This window comes from Hevea brasiliensis, chromosome 3 (genome assembly GCF_030052815.1).
Source record: "Hevea brasiliensis isolate MT/VB/25A 57/8 chromosome 3, ASM3005281v1, whole genome shotgun sequence".
Lineage (NCBI taxonomy): Eukaryota > Viridiplantae > Streptophyta > Magnoliopsida > Malpighiales > Euphorbiaceae > Hevea > Hevea brasiliensis.
Genome location: NC_079495.1, coordinates 99,053,742 through 99,065,803, shown reverse-complemented (window position 1 = coordinate 99,065,803; position 12,062 = coordinate 99,053,742). Strand labels below are relative to the sequence as shown.

Genomic DNA, 12,062 nt, shown 5'->3' with positions numbered 1-12,062 from the left:
AAAAAATTAATAAAGGAATTATATAATTTAATTGACTAAAAATAAATAAATTAAATAATATATTTTCTAAAATATAATAATTAAATAATTAATTTCGTTAAGGTTTAATAAGGTCTTTTAAGGCATTCATTAAAGAGAAAAAGAAGATGCATCCAAAGCAAAGCCAGTGAGAGAGAACAGGAGGGAACTCCTCAATTTAGACCATCTCCTCAAAGGTTACATCACTGGAGCAGGCATGTTACAGGTCCCATGAATAAAAGTCCATACAAACTCTTGGAGCTGCTGCCGATCTACAAAACAGTCACTGAGGATTGAACCAAGACCATTGAGATATTGGGCTTCACCCCACAGCAAATCAATAACAAACTTGCAATCGGATTCAACAATTAACTTTCGAAAGGACAAATCTAATGCCAGATAGAGATCAAAAGCAATTGCCATAGCCTAGCCTCAGAAGTATATGATTCCGAAGAAACTAAAACCATCCCCGCTGCATCACGAAACACAGCTCCAAGTCCAACCAAACCTATATCCATCATACCTGCATCAACGTTAAGCTTAATTTATACCTGCACGTAACTTTAACTTCCTTTTGAGCAAGCCCTTCCCCAAATTTACAAGGGTCTCTCACTTGTGGGGAATTCCACTAGAAATCTATGAAATGAAATAGCAAAATATAAATGAATGAGTTACAATATTTAATTAAATTTAATATCACTAATGCAGCTTAGCCAAAGCCCATTTACAATTGCTTAGGACAATGAGGCAAATTGTTGGTGGCTTCGTGTGGCATCCATGGATAATTGGACTCAGTTTTGGGCTAAAAATCAGTTTTCGGGCTGTTAGCTTCATCTAAAGCTCCTGAAGCCCACAATAGAATCATGCTCTTTCTCCTCCTGTGATTCCTTCTTTTGTCACAAATACAAACATTGAAGGGCAAATTACAATTTTGACACTTCAGTAAAGCAATATTAATAAGTTAATCTTTATATTTTTAAATTATAATAAGACAATTCATATACTTTGAATGTGTTAATGAATTAATTTATCTATTAAAAAATTACATTAATACCAAAAAATAATTATTTATACGCATGAAATGAAAATGTATTATTATTTTTAATTGCATTATTATTTAGTTTTTATGTTTGATAAGATTAATAAATTTTTATTTTTCAAAAAAAATTTAATTTAATAAATTTTTATTTTTCAAAAAAATTTAATTTTTTTCCAAAAACAATTTTAATTTAGGTTAAATGTATTATGAAGGTTTACTGATCAAAATTAAAATGAATTTAATGTATTAAAAATTTTAAATTATTTTAATAAAATATTGTTATTGAAAAAAACTCTAACGGTTAAAGCTGATTAACAATTGAATATTTTTTTTTAAAGTTTTATGAAAATGGTTTTTCTTAAATTTTTTTCTTTTAGAAATATTTTACTATAATATATTTTCAAATAAAGTATCATTTTTCTTAAAAAATATTTTTATTAATAAAATTTTTAATTATTTTAACTAAAAAAAATAAATTAACTATTAATAAATTAAATATTTAAAATTAATTAAGTTAATTATAAAAAATAAAACCAAATCATTAATTTAATAAAGTTCCATTTATTAAATAATAATTTGCCCAACAATAAATTTGCAGACTTCAGTACTTCACTCATTTATCTGATCTTAATTTTAGATTATAGCAAAATTCAATTCTGCCGCTCATGGAGGACGAAATTCCTAGTTCTAGCCCATCTCGCCTTCCCACCGATCGCATCAAGCTCAATGTTGGAGGCAAGCTCTTCGAGACAACCATATCTACGCTGCAATCCGGTGGTCCAGACTCACTCTTAGCGGCCCTCTCCAGCCGCCACACTCATGACCCAGTTTTCATTGACCGTGACCCGGAGATTTTCTCCGTTCTCCTTTCTCTGCTGCGTTCCGGCCGCATACCCTCTACCGCTCAACGCTTCTCTAAGCAAGAGCTCGCCGATGAGGCTGTCTACTATGGCATCGAATCGCAGCTCCGATTTGCAATGTCTCCGCCTCCTCTCTCCGGCATCGACGCGTCCCTTCTCACCATCATCCAACCCGCCTCAGACGGCCTACCTTCCACCTTCACTGCTGCAGCTGGAGACGGCTCCGTCTGGATTGCACACGGAGGACAAATTTCAGCTTATGATTGGAACCTCAGCCACACTGGCACCATCCGTACGCATCTTGATGATATCACCTCAATCCGACGAATCTTGCCGGAGGTTGCAGCCGTCGGATCAAACTCCGCTGCTGGACTCCATTTTTATGATTTCTGTAGCGCTAGTCACCTGGGGTCAACTCACTGGACTGACCCGTCTGATCCTAGAATATATAAAGCTCGGATAACTTCAATCGCTGACTCATCGAATCAAGTTTTTGCTTCCTTCGATTGTCAACACAGAGAGAATTGCATACTAGTAATAGATAAATCAACACTCCAGATTGTCTCCGAGATTGCGAGGCAATCTGGGAGCTCAGCGAAGAATATGGTCCCCGGGAAGCTGACGTGGCTGCCCGATACCGGTGTGATAATCGGAACCGCAGTCACGAGCGGAGCGTTTGGGTACTCGGGATATATCAGAATATGGGACCCAAGGGCTAGTGGTGCGGTGGTTTGGGAGACCAGCGAGCCTGGTTCTGGCCGGAGCAGCAGATTTGGGGACTCATTCGCGGACGTCGATGTCGACGTTGAGGGCTTGACTTTGTTCAAGATCTGTTCCAAGTCTGGTGATTTAGCAATGGCAGATTTACGCAATTTAGGGGATGATCCTTGGGTTTATTTGAAAGATAAAAACCCAATGATGAGATTCACTGGTGGCCCAGTGGAGAGTGTGATACATTGCTATAAGAGTCAGGTTTTTGTGGGAAGAGATGGGGCTCTGGAGGTGTGGTCAAGGGTGGTTGAGAAGGAAAATGGATTAGACACAGAGAATGTGTTGGGTGAGGAGTCGTATAGAAGGAATTTTGTGGATAAATTGGAGGATTCAGAGAGAGGGATAATTAGGAAAATTGAAGGGGGTGGGAATAGGTTGTTTGTCAGCAGAGAAGATGTTGAGGGTATTGAGGTGTGGGAAAGCTCTTATTTATCTGGTGCAATTTCAGCTTCGTGACTCAGAATTTAGCTTATTTATTGTAGGAATATGGCCTTCGAGAGGCTTTTGCATTCTCAATGCATTTGTTGTAAAGTGAACAAAAGCATATGAAACCAACCTTGTTTTGACTGGCTTTCATCAGTTCAATTCCAATTAAATCTTCAGAGTTCTTGGGTAGTTTCTCATATTTAAGTGTGCTTTATATTTGTCAAACTGTTATAAGTTTCCCCAGTGTCTTTTTTTTTTGTTTGAAATGCTCCCCCTGAAGATAATTATAAAGCTTCTTGTCTCTTCAATCTTCACTTGATTTTAGTTTTAATCTCCTCAATCATAATCCCCCATATTTGTTGAAGACATGAATGTTCTCCCTTCATTAGAATTGGGCTTCTTGAATCTTGAGGTATGCAGAAGATCCTATTTGGGTTAAAGGCTTCTTCTTTGGATGTGTTACAATATTTTTGCTTAATTACCTTTTTGTGATTTTTTAGGGGACTTATTAATTTCATGATCTTTGTTTTCCAGGTAACCATCATGATAGGCAGACATGGTCATGGTATCATTTTTGAAATTACAGGTAACAGTATTTTGTCAGTTATAATATATTCTCCTCAACTATTTGTTTTCTCTAAACCAATTAGTAAGAATACACACTACTTTATACTACAGTTTACAAATTGAATTATTTCAGTGATCAATTTCTATTTTAGAGTCTTCGTGTTGTTTGTTTTGTTTGGATATCCTCCTATCTTACAAAAGCTAGGATATAACAACAGAGAAAGTTATGGTTTGTTCAATCAAAATGAAGATGATCCTTTTGCAATAAGAATGCTTCTTAACACCTACCAAGGTTTTGACAATTTTTCCATTCTTTTCAATTGTAATAACTGAATATACCAAAAGTGTATGTTTTGGATCTTTGTTGGTATAATTTTTCTATTAGTTAGAGAGTTAGTAAAAAACACATCTCTTGCATAATGACTTTTGTAAAATTTATAGTAAATATATACATAAAAGTAGCTTAAGGGGTAAAACTTTTGAATGGACTAAAATGAACATGTTAAAATAACATATTAACAAAAAAAGGCTTTTTAATAATTGATTATCTATCCAAAAAAAATTCTACTTATATACAAAAACCAAATATCATTGGCTAATAAATATGTTGAGCTTTAGTTCTCGGTTCCTTCTATTATTATTTGGTTTCATACAAAGTATAATTATTTTGTTATGGAAAATAAGATAATTTAACATAAATTTACAATTTATTTTGTGATATTTTCCTAAAATTATTTTTTTCCATAAAATAGTTAATTACGAAAATTTAATTAATTACTTTATGGAAAAAATATTATATGTGCTTTTTAATGTGAGGATTTTTTTTTTGTTAAGTTAAGAAAATTCATAATTAATTACTTTATGGAAAAAAGAATCATTTTACAAAAATATCATGAGATGAATCGTAAATTTATATGAAATTATCTTATTTTTCGTAACAAAATAATTATACTTTATATAAAGCCAAATAACCATAGAATTTATATATAAACATCAAAGCACTCAATATAGGTTTCATTGTATATAATTGCATAATTACTGAAATTTTTTGCTCAGTATATGAAAGGCAAACTATGCAAGCTGGAAATCACATCGCACTATAATACTGAAGTTTTTTTTTTTTTTTTTTTTGAAAAAAAATTGGCTTAATTGGTGCTTTTATAGGCCATAGTTTTTTTGACTTTTTGTGCTTTGTCCCTATTGTGAACGAGGCATAGCAATAGGTCGTGAAAACTAAGGCCTAACCTGATGAAACATAGAGGTCTATCTTGTGTACAAATTAAATGGGCACTGGCTATTTTGTAAGTGCCTCTGTACTACCAGTTTTACTGCTGATATGTGGGCTTCCATTTGAAAAAAAAAAAAAAAAAAAAAAGATATATGAGCTTCCAACGGGGTTTGCAGTCATCAGGAGTTTTATCTTTTTGAAAGGATCTTCTTCCTATATCCACTTGAGCGCACTCGGAAGCTCCCTCACAATAGCCTCTGCTCTGAAAATACATCTTCAAGCCCCATGGAATCCTAACCAGATCTATGAAAAAGAAGTGATGTTGGTGATGATTTATTGCCTCACACTAGTGGCCTTAGGTTTTCCCTGTTCTTTATTTCTTGCCTCTTCTCACATTTCCACAATACATTTATGGAATCTTGAGTGGATTTGAATCTTTATATTGTGTACTAAGAAACTAATGTTTATTGCCACTTTCCTGCCATGTCACTTTAAGAAATCAGTATCACAATTTATTGCTATATGATTAGCTGTTTCCTTGACAATGCTGCTGTTATATTGCCATCACAAAATCTGGAAGCTTAAGAAAAAAAAAAAACAGATGGAACACTGCAGGGTGACTGAAGTGCAGAAAGATAAACTAGTTTCAAGTATGCTTCCCATGTGGATGACCTTTATTTCTTGTGGAGTTGTATTGTCCATAGGAAAAACTTTCTTTGTGGAGCATGCTATCAATACAAATCAGGAGTTTCGGGGCTGGGAAGTTCTTGTTCCCATGTTTATACTTTGTCAAATCGAACCCAAAAATGAAGAGCAATTTGGGAGCATTAAGGAGAAAATGTGCCGCATCAATTGGGATGGTAGCTCTACTCTATTTTGTATTGCATAGCTTCTTCTTGGATGGAAGAAAAGCTAAAAATGTCAAAGGGAAGTGCTCCAATGAGCATATTTTGGCTACTTCCACGGTTTTTTCCTTCTCCATTTCTGTGAAGGACTTTTGGAGAAGAGCTTTTCTTTGTTCTGAGTTCCTTCACCCATGATGATGTGCCTGCTCTGGTTGACTGATGCCGCCGTAGGAGCTGGCTTTTCTTTCTTCTTATATGCTGCTGGCTTCAGCGGTGGGGTCACTTTGATGCATATAGCCGGCAAAGCGTAGTTGGTTTCAGAGCACAATAGCCTTTAATTCGAATTGATTAATATTATTTTATAATTTAATTTTTTAATTATAATGGATTACACAACCCTATCTTAACTTTATTTTATTAAACATAATTTTGTTTAGTTAAAAGATATTATTAACATAAATAAATATAATTATAAAAATATTAATTTAATCTTTTAATAATATTAATATGAATAAGAATTGTCAATTGCGGAATATAGTAAAAAAATAAATTAAAAAGTTAAAAAATGTGATATTAGTATTTTTATTGTGTTAATATGTATAAAGAAATAAACCAAAAATTTAATTAATGAAGAGTAGGTTGGTTTGAAAAATAAAATATAAAAATAAAATAGATTATTATAAAAAATTGGGAGTGCTATTAGATAATTTTTTTTAAAAAAAATATAAGATGAAGTCCACGTTTCAATTTATGTACTTAAAATATTTGTGAAAAGTCGATATAAATAGAGTTCGGGTCAACTAGACCCGTTTGCCCGTGTGGTCTATCTGGTAGTAGAAGATACAAAAGGGTTTTGAGAGGGTAGAGAAACTGTGAAGATTAATCGCGGTGTGAAGCTAAAGCCAAAGCAAAAGAAATTTGAGAATGGACGTGATAAAGACTCAGCAAATACAGTCGAGGCCAATCGAGAAGGTGATAGTGCATCCACTTGTTCTACTGAGCATCGTCGATAACTACACTCGAGTCGCCAAGGACACTCGCAGGCGAGTCATTGGGGTTTTACTCGGTAGCTCTTTTAAAGGCACCGTCGATGTCACCAACAGCTACGCAGGTCCCATTTCTTTTTTATATCAGTCGCTTTAAGTCCTTGCTCGGCTGTTTAATTTTTCTTAATTTTGCTGTAGATCTAATTTTTCTTTCTTTACTTTCATTGTAATACAGGAAATTGGGCTTTTGCAATTTTTTTTCTTGTTTGTTTGTATAGTGGGTTAGGTTTTACGCAGTTAACCTTGTTTAATAATGATATTTCAGCTCTATTGTTAATGTCTTCATTTGTCCTCAATTTTGTGTGAGTAGGGAAATTTTTATGTGGGGTTTGGTATAATGTTTTTCCCCAATTCTAGTCACCAGAGCCTTTCTCAAGCACTGAACTTTAAGTTGAAGCGGATTGGAGTCCATGGTAATGGGTCAGTGATTAGGGGCCATTGTGGTTATTTTCTTCTCAAAAGGGATTTCTTCTGCTTTGAATGAGAAGGTTTAAAATGTTGGTGAGGTTTGGTTTTGTTAATGGATGGAGAAAAGACAATAGAGCTAGGTTGGATTCTATGTGCGAATGATGTGTTCTAAGATATAGCATGCATTGTAAACATAGTGTACTGTATATCAATTGTTAAAAGGAATAATTATTGCTGAGTTTTAAATGTATAATTTTGCACTTTCAGTGCCCTTTGAAGAAGAAGACAAGGACCCAAGTATATGGTTTCTTGACCACAACTACCATGAATCTATGTTTTCAATGTTCAAAAGAATAAATGGTAATTGTTGTTTCAATTTCATGTAACCTGTGATTCCTATTTTTAAGTTTTTGTTATATTGTATCGTTGTTTGTTTCCATATATGTGTTATGAATTTGTGGTAATTTTTTCAGCCAAGGAGCATGTAGTAGGTTGGTATAGTACAGGCCCAAAGCTACGGGAGAATGACCTAGATATTCACCAGTTATTCCACAAGTAAGATCATATTCTTATTTATAGTCATTTTATAATTTCTCACAAATTTCATGCTCTTTTCACTTCCTATCTATTTTACTGCCGTATCTTTGTGTTTGTTTTGCGGTTCCATGTACGCTTTTGATTTTTTAACAAGGATGAGGGTTATGAAGCTTGTACTTAGATCACTGCATTTTTTTTAAGTTTACTTTTTTTCACTAAGTGATTTGTGGGGATGTAGCTATGTCCAAAATCCTGTCTTGGTCATTATTGATGTTCAGCCTAAGGAGTTGGGAATACCCACCAAGGCCTACTATGATGTTGAAGAGGTTAAAGAGGTAAGAATAAATCATGTTTTGTCTTCCAGTTGTTGTCAGTGATTAATCTAATGCATAATGCATTATATTATATGGAAGTGGAATACAACTGATTTAATTATCAAAGAAAGCTCAAATTACGAATGATATTAAGAAGACATTAATAAAATTAAAGAAGTTGTTTGATATTTGTTGAGGTGCTGATTCTATTTCTCCCTTATGTTTTTTTATTATAACAACAGAATGCTACGCAAAAGAGCCAGAAGGTTTTTGTTCATGTGCCTTCAGAAATTGCAGCTCATGAGGTTGAGGAGATTGGTATGGCATAATAAGAAATCAAATTATCCTGTCAGGATGTCTGCTTTCTGCTTTTTATTTTTTGTTCCTGTCCATTATTAGTTCTGAAGAAGATACAGTTGATGTTAGCCTGGTTTTATTTGATATTTATTTTCACTAATGATGTTCTTCCATCGCCCATCACAGGAGTTGAACACTTACTACGGGATGTGAAGGACACAACCATCAGCACACTTGCAACTGAGGTTTTTGTTTTCTATCAGATTTTCTATGTTCAATTATTGAGCTTTCTTCATTTTTTTAATCATTGTTGGAGTTTATGGATGTTGAAATTATAGCTGAATTGAAATAAGGTGAAGGATCATAATTATATTCTATTCTCAGGTTACGGGTAAACTTACAGCCTTGAAGGGTTTGGATGCACGCCTACGAGAAATACGAGGCTATCTTGATCTTGTCATTGATGGAAAGCTCCCATTGAATCATGAGATACTCTACCATTTACAGGTCTGGTATATATTATCTTTTTATTACTGCAACCTACAAATTTTAGTATTCCTTTATTATAGACTTAATCAATAATATTCTGTTCATACTTGATGATTCTTCCTTCTCTTGCCATTCAATGAAATAAGCTTATTACTTCTATTAGCTAAAGAAATGTTTGAAGTTCTTGGGTTTTGACTGGTTAGAGCCCGTGGCTGCGTGTAGGAATTGACGATGAATTATTTAATTGCTTATTGATACTTAATTTTTGGTATATTTATTATGTCGGGTTCATTAATCATTCTTAAGAAGCCTACCTAGGTTTGAATGTAGTGCTAATTTATTAGGTTTGAATTGACGATGAATTATTTAATTGCTTATTGATACTTAATTTTTGGTATATTTATTATGTCGGGTTCATTAATCATTCTTAAGAAGCCTACCTAGGTTTGAATGTAGTGCTAATTTATTAGTTTGGAAAATTGATTTGTTTGTCATCCAAGTATAGTGTGCACTGGGCTTTGAGTTTGTGTGCATGAGTGGTTATGTGGGAGTGCCAGTTGTAGGCTTATCTACAGAGCTTATTGATGTTTATGGCACTAGGTGTTTTCAAAATGAACCAATGTGCTGTTGAACAATAGCCATTCAATGTTCTCAACTTTGTTTACTATTTTCTTGTATGTCTGTTTATTCAGGATGTGTTCAACCTACTGCCAAATCTTAATGTGACTGAGTTGATCAAGGCTTTTGCTGGTAAACACAAGTCAAAATTGCCATATATGCTTGCTTCTCAAAATACATAGATCACTAATACGTTTCTATCTTGTTTTTGCAGTGAAAACAAATGATATGATGTTGGTTACATATCTATCATCTCTCATTCGAAGCGTCATAGCACTCCACAACTTGATTAATAATAAGGTGACAGCCTCTTCCATGCAAATAGCCACACTGGTAACTACTCTTGTGAATGTTCACATTTTATTTACTTGCAAAAAATTTTGGTTTTCCAGATGCTCAACAAAGAACACGAGAAAGCGGAGGATGCAAAACCAGCAGCAATCCCAGCTGCCAATGGAAGCTGAAAATCTATTCTTCAGGGTTTGGGACTCCAGTCATGACAGCTCCTCCAGAGCGAGTGGACTAGCTTATGGTGTAAGACATTTGAGGCAATTTTGTGTTAGTAGTAAAATACTAGAATGAAAGATGACAAAGCCCTCTAAAGACCTTGATTTGTGAGATGGCAGTAATGAAATGTGTTCTGCGAAGCATTGTAAACCATTCTAAATTGAAATCAACTTTCCAATACATTTTGTTTAGTTGCTGGAATTGAATCCCGTTCTTCTATTCCATAATTCCCATTTGAGTCATTTGACTATCATTAGCCTATGGTAAGGCCTGCTCCTATGTCCCCCCCTCGCCCCTCTTCATCGATGATATCCTTGGTGAATAAGTGTGGTACTTGGTTCACAGCTGGATTGATTCCCTCAACTCCCCAAAAGAGGATCCCAGTGGTTGTTAGGGTTTTGCATTCTTTCATCTCCTTCCTCGTCTCTTCTAGTGCTTGAGCTTAAAATGGATCTTCAAATTTCAAGCTTCAATAAATGGTTGCTTTCTACTAAAATCTCAGCTCTTATTAAGTTGAGGTGCGTAGTCCACACGCTAGGGAATTTCGGTGTAAAGTTGTTTATTTTTTATGATGAGCGACTATTTTTTTAAGGAAAATAGAGATTTTAATAAGCTAGCAAATCAAACTGAATGATATCATCGAGGAAAGAAGGGGAATAGCTCCCCATTCAATCTCATCAGGATTAGAAACAACAGCTCTAGCAATTGAATGAGCTGACTGATTTTCTGAATTTCTAACAAACAGAAAGTTACTAGATGGAATTGCCTGCATTAAAGAGCAACAATCTTCAATGAGCGAATCACAATAAGACAGATTCAACTCTTGCCTCGCTAAGGATTGGACAAGCAACTAAGAATCCAATTCAAAATCAACGTTGCTCCACCCTTTGTGCTTGACAAAGCTCAAGGCATCTCTAAAGCTCAAAATCTCAGCCTGGAAAGGACTCAATGTACCGGTAATTTTTCAAGTTAAGTCAACTAAGAGAATTTCACGGTAATCTGTTCAATAAGATGGGTATATTAGCGTGGCTTGGCGAGCCAATTGAGAAAATTATCACAAGCATTGTATATAAGCAAGCATTTCAAGTATAATAAATAATGAGACATAAATATATCAAGAATGAGTTATTTCTTTTATTCATATATCATAATCAATATAATTGGATTAGTTGTTTTTACATCACTTGTAGGCATGGAGAAAATCAAAAAGGAATAGCGGGACAGAAATTTACTATGTTAGTGACCAGCTATACTTGTCGCCTCACGGTCGTCAACTACTCACTTCTCCCAAGGGCTTGTTGGATGGAGTGAGGGAAAGGGAAAGGTAAGTAAAGGGAAGGGTAATGTAACAACCCAGAAAATTAAAAAAAAAAAAAAATATATTTTGAAGAATGGGACTGGCGTGTGACAGTGGGTTTCCCACTGTCACAGCAGCCTTTTTATTTTAAAAAAAAAAAAAATAATAATAATAATTTCAAAAAAGGGAGGAGGAAAACCCCCCCCCCCATTTCTCTTCTTTCCCTCTCCTTCCCTTCCTTTCCCAAGCAGCTCCCCACCGGCCGGCGAGCCTCCGGCGACGTCCAGGACCACCAGAAACGGCGGCAAGAGAGGAAGAGGAGGAGAAAACGCGCGCACAGTGGGCAGCGGCTTTCCGGCGCGATTCCGGCTTCGTCCGACGTCCGATCGACGCGATTCCGGTGGCGTTGGAAAGCTTGTTCCGAGAGCTTTCTTTTGACACCAATTTTGAAGCAAATGGAGGTCGGATGAGTGAGATATGGAGGAGAGAAGTTTCGGGTTTTTCAAGCTTTTTCGTCAGATCTACGACGATCCGACCGTTGGATCGACGATCCGAGACCACATATGGACTGAGGAAGAGGAGAGGAACATGGTGGTATGATCAGATCCGGCAAATGTAGCATGTGACCGGCGGCCGGCCACCGTGCGCGGTGGTGCCGGCGGTGGCTCCGGTGAGCTATGGAGATGGTTCAACTTCCAGAGGCTTCCTCATAAATTTTTGGAATTTTTGAGACACAGATAAACTTCGGGTAAGACAATTCTTATTATTTCTGCATGCATGGAGCATAAATACAGT

General features: G+C 35.4%; 2 protein-coding genes across 2 annotated transcripts; both read left to right on the top strand.

Annotated features, from left to right (window-relative positions):
- The first annotated feature begins 1,669 nt into the window (after positions 1-1,669).
- LOC110648444 (protein ENDOPLASMIC RETICULUM-ARRESTED PEN3) lies at positions 1,670-3,311 on the top strand. Its single transcript, XM_021802670.2, has one exon. It carries the CDS (start codon positions 1,723-1,725, stop codon positions 3,142-3,144), a length of 1,422 nt encoding a protein of 473 aa, XP_021658362.2. The 5' UTR covers positions 1,670-1,722; the 3' UTR covers positions 3,145-3,311.
- A 3,216-nt stretch (positions 3,312-6,527) lies between these two features.
- Positions 6,528-10,212, top strand: LOC110648445 (26S proteasome non-ATPase regulatory subunit 7 homolog A). Its single transcript, XM_021802671.2, has 10 exons — positions 6,528-6,865; positions 7,476-7,568; positions 7,682-7,763; positions 7,984-8,080; positions 8,302-8,377; positions 8,543-8,601; positions 8,741-8,863; positions 9,538-9,595; positions 9,678-9,763; positions 9,856-10,212. Exons 1-10 carry the CDS (start codon positions 6,679-6,681, stop codon positions 9,925-9,927), a joined length of 933 nt encoding a protein of 310 aa, XP_021658363.2. The 5' UTR covers positions 6,528-6,678; the 3' UTR covers positions 9,928-10,212.
- The last annotated feature ends 1,850 nt before the right edge of the window (positions 10,213-12,062 follow it).